Source organism: Lissotriton vulgaris, chromosome 3_1 (assembly GCF_964263255.1).
Source record: "Lissotriton vulgaris chromosome 3_1, aLisVul1.2, whole genome shotgun sequence".
Lineage (NCBI taxonomy): Eukaryota > Metazoa > Chordata > Amphibia > Caudata > Salamandridae > Lissotriton > Lissotriton vulgaris.
The window spans coordinates 340871994-340893662 of NC_141689.1; the positions used below are offsets into that span (position 1 = coordinate 340871994).

Here is a 21669-nt window from a genome sequence, read left to right on the forward strand (position 1 = left end):
TAACCAAATTCTGACTGAAAACAGTCAAAATCAGTCGAGCTCAAGTTCCAGGTTCCTCTCAGAAAGAGCCGGAAAAAAGAACTGACCTAACTGTCGCCTGTGGGGCATGATGGGAGCAGGCTTCTCCTGGAGGCCTTAAAGGCAAAGTGTTCAGATTCTCTGAGGCCTTAAAGGCGAGGTGCCAGGCTCCTTTTCTGTACAGGTATGTTATTTGCTTATGCAGCATGTTTAGGCTAATTGCCTTTCATTACCCGTTTTCTTTGATGAAAATAAAAGGTGGTTTTCTGTGGAATGCAACTAATGTTCATGTCCTTTTTTTGCATTATATGTTATGAGTTATTTTCATACAACAGAAAGACATGTAATTATGGCTTTATTACCCTATTGGATATGTTTTGGGGCTGCATATTATTAGTTTATACATGTATATGTGTATAATGTTTTAGTACTATGTACTCTTTTTATATATTTAACACATATATATGTATTAGGATATGTGTTCCGGGTTCCCACATATGGCCGGAGATAATTCAGTGCTTATGACTATTGAGGAGTATCCCCTGGAAGAGAAAATTTCATTGTCAACCATAATCTGGATGCTTGCAGTTGTTGATCTTGTCAAAAGACAGGGTTCCAGACCTACCGGTCACCAGGCCCTCTGCTTCATTAGCTTCACTGTATGATGAATGATTTTGCAGGGTTTTTAATATTGCTGAGCTCTGGCGGGCAGATATTGCCTGACACCATTAACACCATTATAGTGGGCAATGTTTTTTTTAATGGCTTGGTCAATACCAAAGTATCTGGGTCCTTTCAACAGTTTAACTTTTAACAAATATAGGCAGGTTTATAACTGATTAAAACCATCATCACATTACTCTCTTAATAAAACATGCTCTCATGACATTGTATTAGCAAATACATTTGCATATTCTTTCTTACCTGCTTTAGGTTTTACAAGTCCAACAGAAAGTATGGTTTCACTTAAGCCATCAAAGTATGCAAGATCGCCCCTGCAAATTAAATTGTACATCTGGTTATCAGAATGCCACAATGACACTGAAGGGTTACTAGCATTTTTTTTATTCAAGTATCCTAGACATTTAAATACGTTAGAGTCTCCTGGAAGTTCAAGTAATTTGCAATCATTGTCGATAACTGTATCAGGCATTTACCAAACAGATAGAGCTGTTAGACAGAAATCAAGTTATACTGATAAGAAATACAGATCATCAACTTGCACATACAGTAAAATCAGTGATCAATGATCCTTGTTGCAACCTTTCGACTGATACCATACAAAACTTCAGTGAATGTTTAACACTCTTTCCACAATACAATTTTACTGATTTGCTCCTCTAGTTCTAGCTCTGTTTCTACTAGGCAGCAGGTTAGGACTGGGCCTACTTAAATTCCAGGTACTTTAAAAAATGACCTCTTCTCTCCACTGAATAAACGCTGGTGTCTTAACCTCAACCAATTAAATCTGATTCGGTTCTCAAAGTTGTTCCAGCACCTGTCCCTCACAGAAGCAATGACACTATAGCCCAGATTGTAAATTGGGCAGGGAGATATTTACTGGGATACTGCTCTGCCCAATTATAATCAACTCTATGTTCCTGCACCATGGTTTCCTGAGTGTGGTAATACTGAACCTGATTTTACAGGCCAAAAAATATCGAACCAATTAAATCACTTGAGACGGCCCATCCTCCATCTCCACAGCCTCCGCTTGACCCCTCTTTCAATGGGTGGGGGGAGCACATAACACTCTTTCCTGTCAACCCATAATAACTACTGTGCTTAAATGCCCTCATCACATCTACTCCTAAGCTGCAGTTTCAATTCACTAACTTCTCTTCCGAGCAGGTGTTAAATGGAAACAGATATGTACCTAGAATGGGGACGCCACATGCAGATTTGGACCCAGTAAATACTGGCCAAGTTCGGGTGACAAATACTTGTATTAGTAGTTAGACTTATGTGTGGGTATACCACCTAGAAGCATGACCATATCCCTGCACTTAACTCCACCCACCCTGTAATTCCGGCAAAGGAGAGGTACTTTTACTAAAGTATGTAATATTTCCAGTGCTTCTATTCCAAACAAGTGGAAATTGGTGCGAGTGACACCACTCTAAAAAAATCCTCTGGTTGATTAGAACTAAATAAATAGCTATAGCTCTGCACCACAACTACCACTTCCTAGTAAAATTCTAGAGAAGCACATTAACAATTTTCTTTCTTTCTACAATCTTTATCTAGATATAGGATTTATCGGTGTACAAAGTAGCAGCTGTTTGCAACCTTTCCGTAATTTTTTATAATGTAGTCTACGTAATATTGGGTTGCACTGCTAAATCTCCAGTCACAAGGAAGTCGCAGAGGAACAACAGACCTCCATCCCTGTGTTTGCATTTTTCTAAAAGGGGCGGCTGTGGCTTTCATTTTTTAATAAATATTCAAAGGGCACCCATCACTATTCCCAAGGTGAAACTGTCTAAAGGAGTCCGCTTTCCCTTTGTGAATCTGTTACCAGCTCCTTTGAGGAGTCAGTAACATTTCAATGACTTGAACACAATTGCAGCCTTAAACCATAAATTGGCTTTGGATTTATTCTTGAGTGTGCGTCTCATTTATTATCTCTGTGAGTACAACAATGCTTAGCACTACCCTCTGATAAGCCTAACTGCTCACCAACACTACCATCAAAGAGAGCATTTGGTTTATCGTTTTTTGCCTCTGTAAATCAATTGGGGTTTGCCTGGAGTCTTTACAAAGTGTGGCTCATTTTGGTTCACTATATAAGAGCCAGCTTCCTACAATGGTACCCTGTTCCCTCGGTGTGTAGAGTCCCTCTCTCTTTTTTCATGACAACAGATTATTTTACCAAATGGAAGAAACTTAACAATAGCCTTACCATTCTGAGATTTTTAATTACCAAACTAACTCTAACTTGGAATGAAAAAAGTTAACTTGTTCAATCTAAAGTAGGGAAAACCATTGCTTAGACAGCATACATAACTTTGTAAAATGGCTTGAATTAAGAGAGAATTAAGGAATAATGTGATTGAAAAATCTGCTGTTGGTTTACAGGATTCACTTTCCTCTGATCAAGTTTTATTTAAATATATGCTTCTATCTTCGAGCAGAGAAACTTCTTTTTCCTATAATGATAATGTACCCGCGTCGCCCATTGTGGATCCCCGCCATTTCCAGTATGATGTCTTCAATTCACTCTGTTCTTTCTTCATTGTTGAAATTAAATACCAAACAGCTAATAGTACAAGTGTATTCATTATCAAAGTTATCTTCAATATTAAGAGCCGTTACTATGAGATACTGTTGTAATGGTATTGGCCTCGATCAAGGTTTCAGTGGTGCCCTCGTCCTCGAGGACTTAGTGTTCAGGTGATATTTGTTCCTCTGCAGGAGGAAAACCCTGTACAAAAACCTCAGCAACGAATATCGTCTACGAAACTATAATGATCTCAGACTCTCGTTTGCAGGGTAAATTTGCTTTGAATGTGCTTTTTTCTCCGAGTAGTCACGAGCCGCCTAGACTACGGAAACACCCTATACGCCGGTACCACCGCAAAACTCCAGAAAAAACTCCAACGCATCCAGAACGCCTCAGCCAGGCTCATATTAGACATCCCGCGTAAAGAACACATCTCTGGTCACCTGAAAAACCTCCACTGGCTCCCCGTCAATAAGAGGATTACTTTCCGCCTCCTAACCCACGCACACAAAGCACTTTACGAAATTGGACCCGAATGCCTCAACACACGACTGTCCTTCTACACCCCCTCCCGCCAGCTACGATCCTCCAACCAAGCCCTTGGCACTGTACCTTGCATCAACAAAACCACCATGGGAGGTAGATCTTTCTCCTACCTGGCAGCCAAAACCTGGAACTCACTTCCCACTCACCTTCGCCTTACTCAGAACCACCTAGCATTCAGAAAGCAACTTAAAACGTGGATATTCGACAAGTAATTCCCCACCCTTCTTCAAGCGCCTTGAGACCCTCTGGGTATGTAGCGCGCTATATAAATCTCTTGACTTCACTTGAAAGTCTGATAGTGTGGGCAATTTAAAAAATGTGGATAGCTCCTTTGTAGTAGAGGTGACAAAAATACAGCCTTGCGTAAATGATTCAGTAAAGGTTCATCAGGATGCTTCTAGTTGGTCTGATGTTATATTTGAAAATTCTCCCAAGTCGGTTGAAAACTAAGAGAAAAATAAAATGTCTTGAAGTAAAAAGAAGCAAGAACAATAAGAGGAGAAAAATTAGATTTGCTTAATCACCTCAACTAGTGAAGTTTGAGACAATTCCTTCTACTTCAGGATCCTCAGTTTTCTTTGCAATTCCAAAAGAAAGCCCTGCTGAAATTGATGATACCTTCTGTATTAATGCATTACCATCTTGTCATGTACATCTAATGTGTGTGTGATAACAGAGTGAAAGTTTGTACTAAGTATAGGTATCTATTGTTTGTCTAAAGGAAATCTCTGTACTTAACCCTAATGTTGTTATGTTTTTCCCCAGACCCGAGTTAGATTCCAGACTCAGTGAAATGTTTATGTACAAAAAACCCTAATTCTTGAGACTTCCACATGTGTCCTAAAATGTAGTTTCCCTTCTCTGATACCAAATTTCCTTTGAATCGCCAGGCTGTCTTAAGTATATATTTTAACATTTATGATCGGAGGCTCATTTCTTCACAGGGAATAGTTTTGGTGGAATTGAAGACTTATTTATGTCAATTGGGTTCAAGAGGTCTTGGCGTCTATTGTTAATTTTAATTCTGAATCAAATTCCTCTTTATTCCTCTTTAATATTGAAATTCCTCTTTAATATTGAAACTTAATGTCCCACTTTTTTAAATGGACATTGCTGTTTTACTACTGTTTGGGTCTGGTGGTAACACCGCTTATGCGCACCTCTTTCTCCAATGTTCAAAAATTACACGTGCAAAGTTGTGCTGCTCAAACTAGGTCTCTCACCAGGTTATATATAGTCTTTTGCCGCCAATCTAGTTTTAATGGCTTTATGGCAGTCAAGGAGATATTGGAGTCAGAAACGTTGCTGCTGAAATGTGGCAGGGTCTCAAGCTTTTTTGTCTGGGTCTAATTTGGATTGTTACTTTGAGGATCAATTATTTGTTTGCAAGTAATGTAGTTGGTAAATTATTTTAATTTAGATGAGGATTTGGTTTATTGTTCTTCTGCCCTTCCTTCAATTAGAGGTCTTCCTAGTGGTGGACTGTATTTTGCTGAGATTCTGTTTTGGATTGAAACACTCAGCTTTTACTTTCTCTCCCTTATGTTATGGTTGTTTACTGCAACTGAATGGGAAATGATGATATAATTTATGAACAGTTACTTTGTAACATTTACTTAGGCCCCACAGTTAATTAGGTCTCGCTATTCGATGCGCATGGAGCTTGCGAGACTATGGGGGCTTAAACACTCTTTAACCAACTTGCAAGGAATCGTGGCGATTCCTTGCAGTGCTCGTGAAATTTAAGCTCAATGCGCATGCGCATCGAGCTTAAAAGCGCGTGCACATGCCCCCAGCCGCCTGCCTTGCCCACTCGCTCTCTCACAGCCTCCCTCTGCTCCGCCCCCTCACTTCTTGGTTGCACGGCCGCTAGTCCGTGCCTCCCCTACTCTCCTCCCCCCTCCTCCTCCTACTCTCCTCCCCCCTCATCCTCCTACTCTCCTCCCCTGCCTGCCGTGTCGCACCTCTCCCCGCTCCGCCCCCTCCCCTGCCCGCCGTGTCGCAGAACACAGAAGCTTCTTTAACATTGCTACCCCTAAGCATATGTCTTCGCAGAGGGACTCACTTTTAATTAGTCAGTCGACTGCTACGAGCATGGGATATCATTATAGCAAACGACAAATGCACAACAGGAAATAATCTTCTAATAATATTAGATCACTAGCTTACATTCCACATCCTGGACAACCAGAGCCGTTCTCAACACTAACCGAGATCCCATCCCTGCCATGCATCCTTACTAGGTGTGCTAGCATACTTCTTAAATATCACTCTAAAATGGCGCCCCATTCTACAAGCTTCCTCCTCCTTCATCATGGCCGCCACTCACACTCTTAATGAAGCCAGTTGGCTAGCACTTCAGCTCTCGTGTCGTAACGCTGACACTCTTCGCTGCGCATCATTTCCAGGAATAACAGCAGCCGGAACCGGCAATACAGGTTAGGTCCTCCGCCGAGTGGGCGCGAGTTACTGCGAGTACTGACCACTTCATTGCAGCTACCGAGGTAAGACCCACCAATGCTTCAGATATTTAGCAGCGGACATCGCGCCGACTACGGTAATGTTCCCTAAGTTTTAGAGAACTAGCAACATACCTCTTGAGGGCGAGGGCTCCGGCCGTCCTACTTTCTGAAAGACATGGCGCCGGGTTGTTGGGCTTTAGCAAAATGCTAGATCCCCTTTTTGGATCCTGTACCGCCGGAATGCCGACCTACAAGCATATAGACCGGGGTGCGCTGCCTTGGGACGGTATACAGTACGATCCACCGTTCACAGGTGTATTGCACTGCTAATACTATTACTTAAAGCTGGGTCCACCGCATCTCAGTCTGTTATTTGAATGCATTCATTAACTTGTGGTCCTTTTGCAATACCCTCCCAACGGAACCACCCCCCCCCCCCCCCCCCCACCCTCCCCTCAACCCTCTCCTCTTTTTAGGACACATGCTGGATGAACGTGTCTACTTGATGACGCTACCAGATGGGGCTAGTCTTGTATAAAACATAGGTGAGTGGCTGCATCTTATACTTATTGTGACAAGCGTCCACCTGCCTGTTTTTCTGATGCTCTTCTGCCACATTACTGTTTTGGTTTTTAATGTGACACATGCTCTGTAATTATATGCCATCACTACACTGCATTGCTTCAACTATTCCATATCAAATTAGCATTACATTGTTTGGCAAAATGTATGGATACTGCTGACATACTTGGCGATGAGACTATCCTATTAGGATTAGTCATGTTTTAAGTGACTGTTTTGTTTTTATTTTTGTGCTCTTCTATTCTTAGATTGACTACCGCACCTACGGACACCACACACCACTGGTGCCACCACACTGGTAATATTTAGGTTATTACACCTCATTATCAGCCACGCAGTGTAGATTTCAACTTTTATTTGTACGTCCTGAAGAATTGCCGCCTGATCCTCTAGGGGACAACCTAGGCAAGAACATTCTGGAACTACAAGTCCCAGAATGCAAAGTGACTTTGAGGACTGTGCGCACTGCTGACATTGCACCAGATATCTCAGATATACTCTCCTCGGTCTATGGTACACTAATGCGGTCTTGCACTCAAGCTGCCTTTGGAGGTAACCGAGCTTCTTATGTGTGCTAGTAATGGACACACTAGGCACATTTCTTTCCTTTGTAACCTTTGTAACCTGGTGCTTTCAAATGTTATTTCTCAAAATGGAAACAACTCAAAACTACAGTATCCAGCATGCACAGACAAGCGGAATGGGTGGTTTATTCGTATCTGAAAATCGTTTACTGTAAAGTGAACATATTTTAAACATGTTTTGTAAAGAAGAGCCATGCTACACGTACTTCCAGTCATATTGACGCATTGCATTTATGCAAAACAGACCCATACAACGCACACTTGAAAACCGGCCTACTGTGACTTGCACCATATTAAGTATTAGTAGCTCATCAAGGTGTGTATTTTCTAGCAGCCTGGTTTTAATGGGGGCAATTCAATCCTAAAAGCCCCTGAGGAAAAGGCCTACAGCACCAGATAAGCTGCTTAGACCTGGCAGGAGACACTTTGGGGGCTGTCCTCTTTGCTAACGTGTTTCATTGACCTTCCTGTGTGTTGCTGGTAGGCTGCACCGATCAGGCACACCACTTTTACCCAGAGTTTAGGGTAGTGTGTTGGCTCTGCAGTAATGTCCTGCATGTTGGACATGTGCACTTATTTATTTCATCAATACCCCTGCAGTCTACTTATTGGCATACATCACCCTGAATGCACGACTTCACGTAAATACACGTGCTGCAGGTCTCGCCTCAGCTCAATTAGACACACTTGGAGCGCTAAAAAGTCTGCCACAGATGCAACCACCCGAAAGAGCAAACCGTTGCTTTCTTTTAACAAGCTACAGAGTTAACAGAAAATGCACAATCTTCCATGGAGCAGTCATGTATTAAAAGCAGCCTTAATTGAAATTAACCGGACAATATTTATTCTAAAATACTATCCCAGTCACAATTGCTGGTCGTGGAGTGTTTGAACGCATGGTTTTATTTCTAGCTGTAAGGGTGCAGCTGGGATGTGTGTACATTTCATGGTGTGGCCTTTCTGTGTGGTGCTACAAATCAAGGAGAGTGAGACTGCGCTTCATGGGTGTCACACTGTTGTTTTTAGGTCTCCCACTCACCGGTCTCCCACTCACCGCTCTCCCCTCCCTCTCCTCCCTCTCACCCCTCTGCCCACTCTCCCCTTTCACCACTCTCCCCTCTCCCCACTCTCCCCTTTCACCACTCTCATCCCTCTCACCACTCTCATCCCTCTCACCACTCTCATCCCTCTCACCACTCTCATCCCTCTCACCACTCTCATCCCTCTCACCACTCTCATCCCTCTCACCACTCTCACCACTCTCTCTCCCCTCTCACCACTCTCTCTCCCCTCTCACCACTCTCTCTCCCCTCTCACCACTCTCTCTCCCCTCTCACCACTCTCTCTCCCCTCTCACCTCTCTCTCCCCTCTCACCACTCTCTCTCCCCTCTCACCACTCTCTCTCCCCTCTCACCACTCTCTCTCCCCTCTCACCACTCTCTCTCCCCTCTCACCACTCTCTCTCCCCTCTCACCACTCTCTCTCCCCTCTCACCACTCTCTCTCCCCTCTCACCACTCTCTTTCCCCTCTCACCACTCTCTTTCCCCTCTCACCACTCTCTTCTCTCCTTCCTCTCTCTCCTTACTCTCCCCTCTCCACCCTCTCTCCACCCTCTCTCCTCACTCTACCGCACTCACTCTAAAGCCCTCACGTCTTCACGCCACCGTCCTCACTCTACCACTCTACCGCCCTCACTCTACCACTCTGCCGCCCTCACTCTACCACTCTACCACCCTCACTTTACCACCCTCACTCTACCGCCCTCACTCACTCTACCGCCCTCACTCACTCACTCTACCGCCCTCACTCACTCACTCTACCGCCCTCACTCACTCACTCTACCGCCCTCACTCACTCTACCGCCCTCACTCACTCTACCGCCCTCACTCACTCTACCGCCCTCACTCACTCTACCGCCCTCACTCACTCTACCGCCCTCACTCACTCTACCGCCCTCACTCACTCTACCGCCCTCACTCACTCTACCGCCCTCACTCACTCTACCGCCCTCACTCACTCTACCGCCCTCACTCACTCTACTGCCCTCACTCACTCTACCGCCCTCACTCACTCTACCGCCCTCCCTCTATCTATCACCCTCCCTCTATCTATCACCCTCCCTCTATCTATCACCCTCCCTCTATCTATCTATCACACTCACTCTATCTATTGCATAACCATAGCATCACTCAGCACCACCACAGCATCACTGAACGCCACAGCATCACTTGTCGCCAAAACATCACTCAGCGCCACCACAGCATCAATCTGTGCAACCATTCAACAACTGGTTCAAATACTTTATGTCAATGTTTCAAGCTTTATTACAAATGTCATAAAAAAATGTTACATGTTTTCACTTCTGTTCTTGTTAAAACATTGTGATTTGTCAGATCAATACATGTAAGACAGGGTAAAACAGAACATGTACCTTTACTAATGCTATAGATGTAACATTTGCTAACTTTATAACTATTGGCATTTCTAATAACAAAATTAATACTTTTATATTGTGAAAAACATAAACAAAAATTAAAAAATATTTACATTTTCCACACCAAAAGCTCAAACTTTTCTATTGCGAGACCTATTGCATTTCCAATGCTTGTTTTTCTTTGTCTACGCATCTAAAGTCCCTATTAACCTTATTAGCCAAAAAAACAAAATCTATTTAATTGGTTGTAGGTGATTTTAATACACGAATAACTGCTTCCGAGTAAAGGAATATGTGTTTTTATTAATTAGACTATTATTGGGGTCTTTCTTCTTCTTGCTTTAACAATAAGAAGTGGTGTGCCCGCTCATCCACTTTATTATCTTGGGCATTGGAGTTGAATCTGGCCATGATTAACGGTCTATTAATTAGACTATTATTGGGGTCTTTCTTCTTCTTGCTTTAACAATAAGAAGTGGTGTGCTCGCTCATCCACTTTATTATCTTGGGCATTGGAGTTGAATCTGGCCATGATTAACGGTTGGTTTGATCTCTCTCCCTCTGAAAATTACACTTGGCAGAGAAGTTTGTAGTAATCATTTATTGATGGCATTTTCATACAACACAGGGTTTTTTATGTTCTAAACCATTTTTAAATTCACCCTCTTTCTTAGAGCAATCATTCCCAGCTCTTTATCTCACTGGATTTTTGCCCAGATATAAGGTGGGAGACATAGGTCTCTAGTTTTGAGTTACGATCTCGTTCTGGTCACTTATATTTTTGGAAATATGTATCACAATAGGCTATATTATCTTGGTTGAGCAATCCATCTAAAGCGTTTTCTTCGTCTTTGGATATCTCAAAATTTGAGGCATTCATGTGCTTGAACTGGGATAACTTTGCAACGAAACATAAAAAGGTATGCTAGGGCTTCTAAGCATCTGGATATCTCTCAGAGGTCTAGCGCTATTAAATATTGTAAATTAGAAAGGAACACTAATAAATCAAAACTGCAAAGTTATGGTTTGATCTTCAGTCTGTAGTTTTTCTCGTAATATGCATAAACTCTGGTTCATAATAGCTAGACGTTCGGGAAGAGATCGCATCAAAACCCCTACCACATTAGACGAAGATCTTTTGCATTCTCATTTTTGTGCCCAATATGCATCTTCCTCTGATTTACTGAATTTGGGACGTGGGGCCCGATGTAGGTATCAAATACCGGTCGGAAACGTCCGATTTCGGCCGTTTCCGACCGGTATTTGGCCTACTGAGATGTAGGGGACCTTTTTTTGTCCGATTCGGTATTTTACCGATTCGGTAAAATTACCGAATCGCAAAAATACCGAATCGGTAATTTTACCGAATTTTAAATTTGGGATGTAGGTGGGACTACTTTCTGTCCCACAGGCCCTTCAGATTCGGTATTTTAACACCCAATCCAATTGGGTGTTAAAATACCGAATCCAGGTGTGCATGCACATGTGTGCATGCACACCTATGCCATGTGACAGACAGACATGCCCTTAGGGCATGTCTGTGTGCCACATGGCTCACATGCCTGTTTTGGGGGTGCTAGAGGGTGTCAAAGTGACACCCCCTGCACCCTTGCACAAATCGGTAATTACCGAATCGGTAATTACCGATTCGGTAATGCCCATTGATTCCTATGGGCTTCAAGGCCCATCGGAAGCAATGGGGGATACCGAATCGGTATTTACAGAATCGGTAAATACCGAATCTTATACCGTAATCTCCCTACAAACTAGCACTGTATCACACATTTAGATGCTACTTGAAAGATATTCGCCAAATGTTTGTTACATCACTTAGATTCCTCTGTGGGGTATTCTCAGTTATTTCCTATTGAGCAGTCAGGCCTTCGGAAAGCGTGCTCCAACAAGGACAATATTCTGTGTTTATATAGGATTGTCGAAAAGTATGTGAGGTTGCATAAAAATGAAGTCTATGTGGCACTTGTTGAGTTTAGCAGAGCCTCTGATTCTGCGGATTGTTCCATTCTTTGGCATGAAGTTGTAAGACTGGATAATACCCTCAAAATTACTGTCTCTATTGATCTCCAGTCATTGTGGCAATTGGATGAGAATCCCAGTTGATAACGGACTTAAAGAAGGTTACATTTTAGCCCCTCTTATTTTTCTTAGATCTTACCGACTTTCCCATTCTTTTTAAAACTAGGTATTACTGATCCATTAAAGTTTGAATCAAGGGAGGTTTCTATCTTATCATAGGTGAACAATTTAGTATTAGAGTCTCTTACCCCAATTGGCTTACAAAAACAATAGGACGTTTTATCATATTTTTCTTTTGACACCATCTTAACTTTAAATGATAGTAACAACTAAATTTATGATAATGGGTGCCAGAGGCATTAAGTCTTCTTGGTTTTTTAATTTGAAAAAGACTCAAGGTGGTAAAAGAATATACTTATCCAGGCATAAACATCTCAAATAATTTGTCGTGGGTCCCATATTATGCCTCACAGGCAGCAAAATCTAATTCTACAGCAATTGGCCTATTAGAGTTTTTTAACGAACATGAAGGAGGGGTGTTCATTCACTGTTAAAGGTGTATATTGCTAGTTTTCTGTTGCCACAATGGAATCGAAGCAAGGTCGCTTCCTACGTTTACTTCAATCTCCAATAGTGTGTCAGTTTTAAGGAAGCGTTATCTTGGTGTAATGTATTCCAGCTCTACTGAAATGATTTTAAGGAAGCGTTATCTTGGTGTAAGCTTTTCTGAAATGATTTTAAGGAAGCGTTATCTTGGTGTAAGCTCTTCCAGCTCTACTAAAATCATTTGTCTTGAGCTCGGCTTGATGGGCATCAATTACCTTCAGAGCCTACTGCCAAATAGGTAGATATTTTTATCAATTAATCAGGAGTCCTGAAGATGCACTGGAAATAGTAATTTTGAGGGAGCATGCTAGGGATAAAAAGATTTACACTTTTGGGACGCTTAATTCCTATTGTTTACAGCAGTTGATCTTAAATAATGATGAGGTGTTATTATGTCAATCTATTAGATCTTTAAAGTTTCATTTAAAAAAGTATGCGAGGAGGAGCTACGCGCCGGTCCAAGATGGCCGCGTAAGAAATCGGCTCCGCCGTACCCGTCCCTCAGCCCCGAGATCCTGTTGACCATCCTGACCTTGGAGCCTAGTGCTCGATTGCGGAGCAAAAGTGGCACTCCTAAAGCAACTCCGGCCCTCCTGCGACATCGGGGGCCGGAGACTTGAGAGTCGGACATTGCGGCCTGCATTGACCACGGAGTCGGGGACTGGGATAGAACTGAGGCCGGAGCGAAGTGCAACAACATCGAGTCACAGACCGAAAATCGCCAGTCACACCCCAGTCTTCGGAAATCACATAATCGGCTGTCGCAGTGGCACATAAGCAGCGGAGGAGACAAGTGGTGGCGCCTTGGGGTGAGCCCCCCCGCATTTGGTCCCTGGAGTGGAGGGAAGAGCGCCGGACAAACGGAGACGCCGCAGCGTTGAAACAGGATGCGGAGCAACGGCGGGAGTCGGTGCAAGGAAGTCCAGAGAGGAGACTGGGGGTGAGTGAGAGGCTGATGTTTGTGTTCCCTCTCCGCCTCCTTCACAATATCAAGAGGGAGACATACTGCACGCCCTGGGAGGACGGGCTCCGATGCCCGAACTGCACAATAGATTGCCCGGCGGACGCTGAACTTGGCCCGTGGTGGAGTGTGGAATCCTGAGGGTGTCGTGGCGGATGGTGACACCCCATCCCCCGGAGGCTGCTCCTCGACTCGGTAAGACCGCAGTGTTAATCGGAGAGCCATGAGGGGGAGGCCCTGTGACAGGGATTGGGGACACGCTGCGGGTACTCTCTTTTGGAGGGGTCCGAGAGGAGCTTGCCCCTCCCCTGGTGTGGACCTTCATTATAAAGCAGGGTCAGTTTGAGAGGTGCTGTTTTTGGACCTTGGGAGACACCAACTCAGTTAGGCATCAGACAGACTCTGGGACTGTGACAGCGCGGACCCGCAAAAAACGCAGAGGAGCCCTGTGTGCCCCTTGGTGAGCATCGGCCGGACTAACCCCAGCAGAAGAGTGGTGGAACGGGCAGCCCGCTACGGAAGAACTGGCCGGTGTTCCGTGTAGCACACTCGAAAGGGGAAATAACGCTGACGTGCCCAGAGAGCCGATCTCCGGATGGCGACCAAACCAGACGTCGACAGACATCAACCCAGGACATCTAAGGGAGTGAGGCAAGTCCAGACCAATAAACTAGACCGGTACACGATGCCCAAAGGTACCCCGACAGATTCAAGGCACACTACGTTGGGGTTAGGGGATTCCTCAGGTCCAGCACCTGAATTGACACTGCTCGATGTAATGGCAGCAATAGATTGGGTCACATCGTCCCTTGGGCAGAAAATGGAGTCGCTGGAAAATAAGTTGGACACAGTATCCATAGAAGTAAATCTTATCCGCGCAGATCTCACTAAAGTTAATGAAAAGATCAAATTGCTGGACAATAAGACTGCCAGTCCGACAGATGATGTGGCGTTGCTTCAGCAGGAAGTGCATGAACCTAAATCTTCCTATGAACTGGCCGAGCTTAAGCAGGACGAATACGAAGGGAGAGCCCGAAATAATAATATCCGTATCCTGGGGGTGCCTGAAAAGTCTGAAGGCCCAGACCGGTTTGTTGAAGAACTTATCCTAATGCATCTCAAGCCCAAGGGACTGGGTAACTTCTTTACCAAAGAGTGTGCACACAGGATCCCAGGAGGGCGACCAAAGCTTGGCGCGCCCCCGCATCAGATGATTGCCAGGGTATCGAATTTTAGGGACAGAGACGCTAACCTGCAGTCTGCCCTTATGGGACCCCCTCTGCGTTCTGAGAATGCCACCCTCTCTTTCTTCCCCGATTACACACAAATGGTGCAGAAACCACGCCGGAACTTTCTCGCAGTCAAGAAAAAACTTAGGGACAAAGGGATTAAATATGCCATGATGTTCCCGGCGCGCTTGAGGGTGGAGATTGAGGGAAGAGCTCGGTTCTTTGATAATCCAAAAGTGGCTTCGGACTGGATAGACAGCCGTTCACCTCGGCGGCTCAGGGGCATGGGACCGAGGCGGAGAGCAAGCAACGCAGGAGCAAGAATGAGAGCTGACACTTAACTGGGACTAAATGTACATCGCCAGGTATCGGGGTATAGGCCCACCGTTATGTTGTCTGCCTATCCCCAGGGATTACCACGACTTTATTGCGTAATGTGAGCTTCAAGGAGGCAACTTCGCCCGATGCAGTACGGGGTGGGGGGGTAGAGTGCCGGCCTTCCTCCTCTTTACTACCTTTAGTCATATAGTAGTTTTAGTGTGTGGGGCGACAGGCACTCTGCCAGTTGGGGATGGGTGAACGCTGTGAGCAGGGGTTCAGGGAGGGGGTGGGGTTGGGGTTGGGGTTGGTTGCGATTTTTGTTTTTGAGGTCGCATTGTTTGTAAGAATGTTTTTCAATTTCGACCTTAAAATCTTTACAGTTTTAATTGTTTCGATATCATCAAATGACAATGCAGAGCAGGTGACACTTCCGCACCGGCATAATGACGAGCGATAGACGGGTGTCAGCATACTGAGTTGGAATGTAAACGGACTGGGAGACAAAATAAAGAGGGGGATGGTAAATCAGGTTATCAGAAGGCACACCCTGGACGTGGTTCTTTTACAAGGAACAAGTGCATGGCCTTACATAGAGGAGGGTATAAGCTGGTGGCACACACGGGAATCACCTCTGGATCAAGGGGGGTTGGCATACTGATTAAAAACTCCTTCCCACTTACTATACAGGCCACATGGTCCGACAAGTGGGGTAGATATGTTGGGATATCGGGCCAATAGGAAGGGAAAACAGCCACGTTTGTCTCAATATATGTCCCACCTGGCCTACTAAAAGACACATTTAAGGACCTGAGTTCGATCTTCTTGACACTACCACATGGCCTCTTGGTGCTGGGGGTAGACTTCAACGCGATAATGGACGGGGAAATAGACCAATATCCTGCTAGTACACTTAGGCCCGCACAAAGGTGGCTTCCCGACAATATGGACACAATGGGGCTGGTAGATAGCAGGCGGGCACACAACCCAGGCAGAACACAGTACACACACGTCATGCACGCACCAAAGCTTGTCAAGAATAGACTATGTACTTGTCCCTGACGTGCAGGCCCATGTTCTCCGGGAGGAACGTCACCTTTGTCGGGGCATCTCACATCATTCCCCTGTGTGGCTCAAACTGGAATTTGACCAGGTAAATGCCGGTAGGGTAGCTCCTATTATCCCATGGTACTTGAAAAACCCCAATACAAAGAAAAACACTGCCACCGTCACTGAGAGATGCCTCCAGGAGAATTAGGGCACAGTTGATTCAGCGCAGACCCTCGGGGAGGCATACAAAACTGTCATTCGGGGAGAAACCATCTCCTTGATTGCAGGGAAAAAGAGGGAACGGTAGGCCGAACTGGAAAAAGCAAAAGAGGATGTGTTAAAATCGGAAGAGGAGGTGGCACAAACGGTAACCCCTGAAGGCCTCCACCTTTTGTAGTTACGGCAAGACCAGTTCAGTAGTATTGCCAGGGATAGAGCCAAGACGCAGAGCCGAGAGGTTCAGAGTAGAATTTATGAACATGGAGATAAAGCAGGAAAGCTGATTGCTTAACTGGATAGAAGGGAATGGTCGTTGAGGCTGGTGCCCGAGATACAGGCGGAAGACTCCAGTGCCATTACGGACCCGCAGGCCATTGCAGATGCATTTGCAGATCACTATCGCGTGGTGTATAGTACGGCGGGCAGATTCACAGAAGGAGAAAACAGGGAGATGATTAGAGATATTAAGTTACCCATGTTATCGGGCGAAAACTAAGATTATCCGGAATCCCCGCTGACAGATGATTAAGTGGCACATGCCATCAGAAGTGTACATTCGAGGAAAGCTTCAGGGATCAACGGCATTCCTATCGAACTCTATAAATTGAGGTCCAATAAGCATGCCCCATACAACCGTTCCATGTTCGAGGAAAGCAAGGAGAAGGAGCAGCTCCCATATGACCAACAAGTGGCCAACATAGTGGTCATATACAAAGAAGGCAAACCCAGGACTAGCTGCGCGTCCTATAGGCCCATATCGTTGCTGAACGTGGAGCCCAAAGTCCTTGCGAAATTGCTGGCAACACGTTTGGCAAAAGTCATCACCATTCTGATCCACCTGGATCAATCGGGCTTCATTCCCCATCGCAATACAGCCCTCAATCTACGTTGCTTACATGAGGTACTGGGTAGGAACCCCACGATTATGGAGCCAGCAGCCCTAGTATCATTAGACACCACCATGGCGTTTGACATGGTCGAGTGGCCTCATCTGTTTGGAGTATTGGACAAATTGGGCTTTGATCCGGAATTCACGGGCTGGATACGCCTCCTGTACTCTGACCAGATGCCCGAGTGGTGGTGAACAATTTCAAGTCCCCCGATTTCTGCCTGAGTACGGGCACCAGACAGGGTTGTCCCCTGTCCCCACTTCTTTTTGCACTGGCCCTGGAGCCACTGGCAGGATGGGTCAGACAGGACTGGGTTATACGTGGAATGCAGTGGTCATTGGAGTGGGAAGATAAGATCTCCCTGTACGCAGATGATATTCTGCTCCATCTCACTAATCCGAGAGGGTCATTGAGCTGCCTTCTGGACGTGCTGGCAATTTTCAGCAGATACTCTGGCTTTACTATAAACTGGTCCAAATCGGTGCTATATGTCCTTCGGGGCGACCCGCCACCCATTCCAAGCACTTGCCCAATCCAAATTGTTCTTGAACGTTTTAGATACCTCGGCATCTACATAACACTATTCTCGAAACTCCGTTACACAAGCAATCTGAATCCTCCCTTATTGAGACTTAGAAACAACGTCGCTCACTGGAAAGCCCTTCCGCTCTCCATGCTGGGTAGATTTGTGCTTTAAAATGATGGCTCTACCCTGGTTCTTGTATGTACTCCAGAACACAATGGATCCGGTCCCAGCGTTATTTCAGGGCTATCGTGTATGGTTCAGGAAGGAAAAAGGAATACCCAGTGAAAACCCCAAGACCCTATATCTACGGTTGAAAATGGCAGCCGATAAGTGGCTTAAACCCGAGAGTAGAACCAAAGAAGAAATTATGACAAGTACATACTTGGAACAATTTCTGGAAGCATTACCGTACGGAACCCAACGTTGGCTTAAGCAACATTCTGGACTTACTGCCCAGCAAGCCGTGGAAATAGCCACCAATTATTCCCGGGCGCAGCCTAGAACCCTCCCTTGGGATCAAGAAAAATCAACAAAGACATCTGCAATACCAAAGCCGGAGAGAAAGTTCAAAGTCAGTCCAGAACAGCCAAAAGTGAAACCCATGATAATGGAACCAGTTTTCAAAGGCCCACAGCGCTTCGAGTGCGGCGAATGGGGCCATATCACGAGACTGTGTCCTAGAAGAAAGTCCCCCGAAAAACCAATGGAGGTGGGGTACATACCTAAGGCCGTGATGTACACCGCTGAGATGGGACCTTCTTTCTATGTAAGGGTAACGGCCAACCAACGACAAATAGGGGCGCCGTTGGACTCAGGATGCATACAGTCAGTTATCCAAAAGAAACTAGTGCTACCCCAACAGCTTATCCCAGAATCATTAGTCTGTATTAGATGTGTACATGGGGACGTAAAACCCTATCCGTTGGCCCACATTACAATTACCACCGTAGGGAGAACCCCTTGTTCAGTGAGAGCATGAGCGGTAGACTCCCTACCGGAAGACCTCATAATAGGGGTAGATAACCTGGATTTTTTGGATCTATTTCAGAGGGAACCTAAAGAACCCAAACCAGAGAACCTAATACATGCCCGGCCTTCTTGTCTACTGAACTCTGGTTACTGGATCGTAATTTCCACTTTGCCCAAATTAACAATGCTTCCCTATTTAGCGCTTGGGAAAAGGCACATATGGAACAAGCCCTTCCTAGTCAAACCTTCCTTAAGTTCCTGATAAAAGATGACATGTTATGTAGGCAAGGTGAACCCATGGATTCCCTCCAATTGTTAGTACCAAGGGAATTCAGAGAACAAATCCTGTTTTATGCCCACACTCACTTAACTGCCGGTCATTAAGGTGCCGAAAAAACGACACAACACCAGCTGAAGCTCTTCTACTGGCTGGATTTATAAAGAGGCAGAGGATTATTGTAAACAATGTGACATTTGCCAGAAAAGAAAAATGTATAAGCCCCCTGCTGTTCCCTTACAACCTCTCCCCATATTGGGGAATCCCTTTGAAAGGGTAGGCATGGATATTATCGGGCCTCTCCCTCGCACTTCAAAAGGACATTCCTATGTCTTGGTCCTAGTGGACTACACAACCAGATTTCCGGAGGCCTTTCCCTTAAAAGTACCCAATGCTAAGAACATTGCTGAGAAATTAATAGAATTATTCTCGAGGGTGGGATTTCCAAAGGAAATCTTAACGGACCAGGGGACCCCTTTTGTCTCCCGATTAATGAAGGAAGTCTTTAAATTACTAGATTTGAGTCAAATAAAAAATTCTGCCTACCACCCACAAACGGATGGGTTGGTAGAAAGGTACAACCGGTCCTTAAAAACAACCCTAAAAAAATGCTCTCTATTGAACACATAGACTGGGATCAAGTCCTACCCTTAGAACTATATGTACTGAGGGCTCAGGTAGAAAGTAGTTTAGGTTGTTCAGCCTCCGAGCTGCTATATGGCAGACAGCCTCGGTCACTATTAGAAATAACCAAGGACACTTGGGAACAAGAGAGACACCACGAACAGAAAACCCTGTTAGAGTATACTCAACAGCTGAAATCAAAGCTCAGCAAATTGAGAGATTTGGTCTACTCTTCCTTAGAAAATAGCCAGAGTAGCCACAAGAAATACTATGACAAAGGAAAGAAATGGAGAACCTTAGAAAAGGGAGACTGGGTATTAGTGTTGTTACCTTCCTCCTCTAACAAATTTAGGAGTGAATGGCTGGGTCCCTATCCAATAATAGACACCATTGGGCGAACCACCTACAGGGTAAAGATCTCCCCTTCGAGGAGGCAGATCTTTTACATCAATCCATTAAAAAAATGGATAGGTCCGATACCCAAGGTAGCTCAATTCGGTATCCCTACTGGGTCAGTTCAGAGCACCTTAGAGCACCTACCTGTCAAAGAGGAACTTACATACACCCATAAAACTGAGCTTAAACACACCTTACATCCCTTCTCTCAAATGTTTTCGGACCTGCCCGGACGAACGCATTTGGTAGAGCACAAAACTGACACAGACCAAGGAAAATGTGTTAAACAAAAACCCTACAGGGTGCCGGCAGCACGAAGACAGGATATAAAAAGGGAAGTACAGGACATGCTCAAGTTGGGGGTTATACGTCAATCTAGGAGTAACTGGTCGTCCCCCATTGTGATGATTCCTAAACCAGACGGGACGACCAGGTTCTGTATGGACTTTAGAGCATTAAACAACATCTCCTCCTTTGATGCCTATCCCATTCCCAGAGTGGATGATTTAATAGAAAGAATAGGAGAAGATAAGTTTATCACCACGGTAGACCTCACTAAGGGGTACTGGCAGGTACCCCTTAGGGAAGAAGATAGACGAAAGACTGCCTTTGCAACAGAGGAAAGCTTATATGAGTTCAACGTCCTGCCCTTTGGGCTACATGGGTCCCCCGCTACCTTCCAGAGGTTGAGGAACACCATCTTACATCCCTTTTCCTCCTTCTGCTCCGTCTATCTTGACGACATTGTAATTTTTAGCAACACCTGGTCAGATCACTTAACTCACTTAACATCGATTCTGGAAGCCCTACACAAGGCAGGATTACACATAAACGCAAAAAAATAGAGAGCGGCATACTCTTAGGTTAAATACCTGGGGTACATGTTGGGGGAAGGTGTTATAGCCCCACAAGAATAAAAAGTAAAAGCCATCATGAATACTCCCTTCCCCAAAACAAAGAGAGAGATTCGAGCCTTTCTAGGCCTTATAGGCTATTACAGGAGATTTATAGAAAACTTCGCAGTGACAGCAGCTCCGCTCACAGACCTATTACGAAAGGATGTTAAACACGCCTCCATACTACATCCTTCTGAGGAGGCCAAACAAGCCTTTAAGACCCTTAAAGTGGCCACCACTACAAGCCCAGTATTGATACCTCCCAACTTCAGTAAACCTTTCTCTTTAGCCACTGATGCGTCGAACATGGGCCTAGGGGCGGTATTGTCTCTAATAGGAGAGGACGGATTAGAACATCCGATTCTCTACATTAGCAGGAAACTACACCCTAGGGCAGGGATTTCCAAACTTTTCATGTTGGTGACACACTTTTTGGAGATGCATCATTTTCGGGACACAGTAAGGCAGTGTAGCGAGCGAGCCCGACCCACCTAAGGTGGATGGGGGTGGGGTGGGGCGGTTGTTCTTCCCCGGAAGAAATTTTTTAACAAAAGTGGGCAAATGGTGCATTTTCCAGCAAATTTGAGAAAGCAGGAAGGTTACTAAAGCCACTGTGAATCGGTTCTAACAAAGACAGTGACTAGCAAAACTGGGTGTAAGGTTAGGTTTGTGCCTGAAACAAGAATATAATCATACACACATTGACACATGCCCCAGTGATTTATGGTATAAAGAGGTCTATGGTTCTACTCGGAACCCCTAGGTGAAAAGTTAGACTTCAATGAAGGACAATCATCTCTACAACTGTATGTTATGCCTGCCC

At 44.9% G+C, this 21669-nt stretch overlaps 1 protein-coding gene across 2 annotated transcripts in view; it reads right to left on the reverse strand.

Moving 5' to 3' along the window:
• The window catches only part of NUP155 (nucleoporin 155), an 871946-nt gene that overhangs the window by 783883 nt on the left and 66394 nt on the right, over nt 1-21669 (reverse strand). For both annotated transcript variants that reach the window (XM_086960546.1, XM_086960547.1), the window contains exon 4: nt 943-1013. In XM_086960546.1, the coding sequence (XP_086816672.1) occupies nt 943-1013 (71 nt within the window). The remainder of the gene's footprint in view (nt 1-942; nt 1014-21669) is intronic.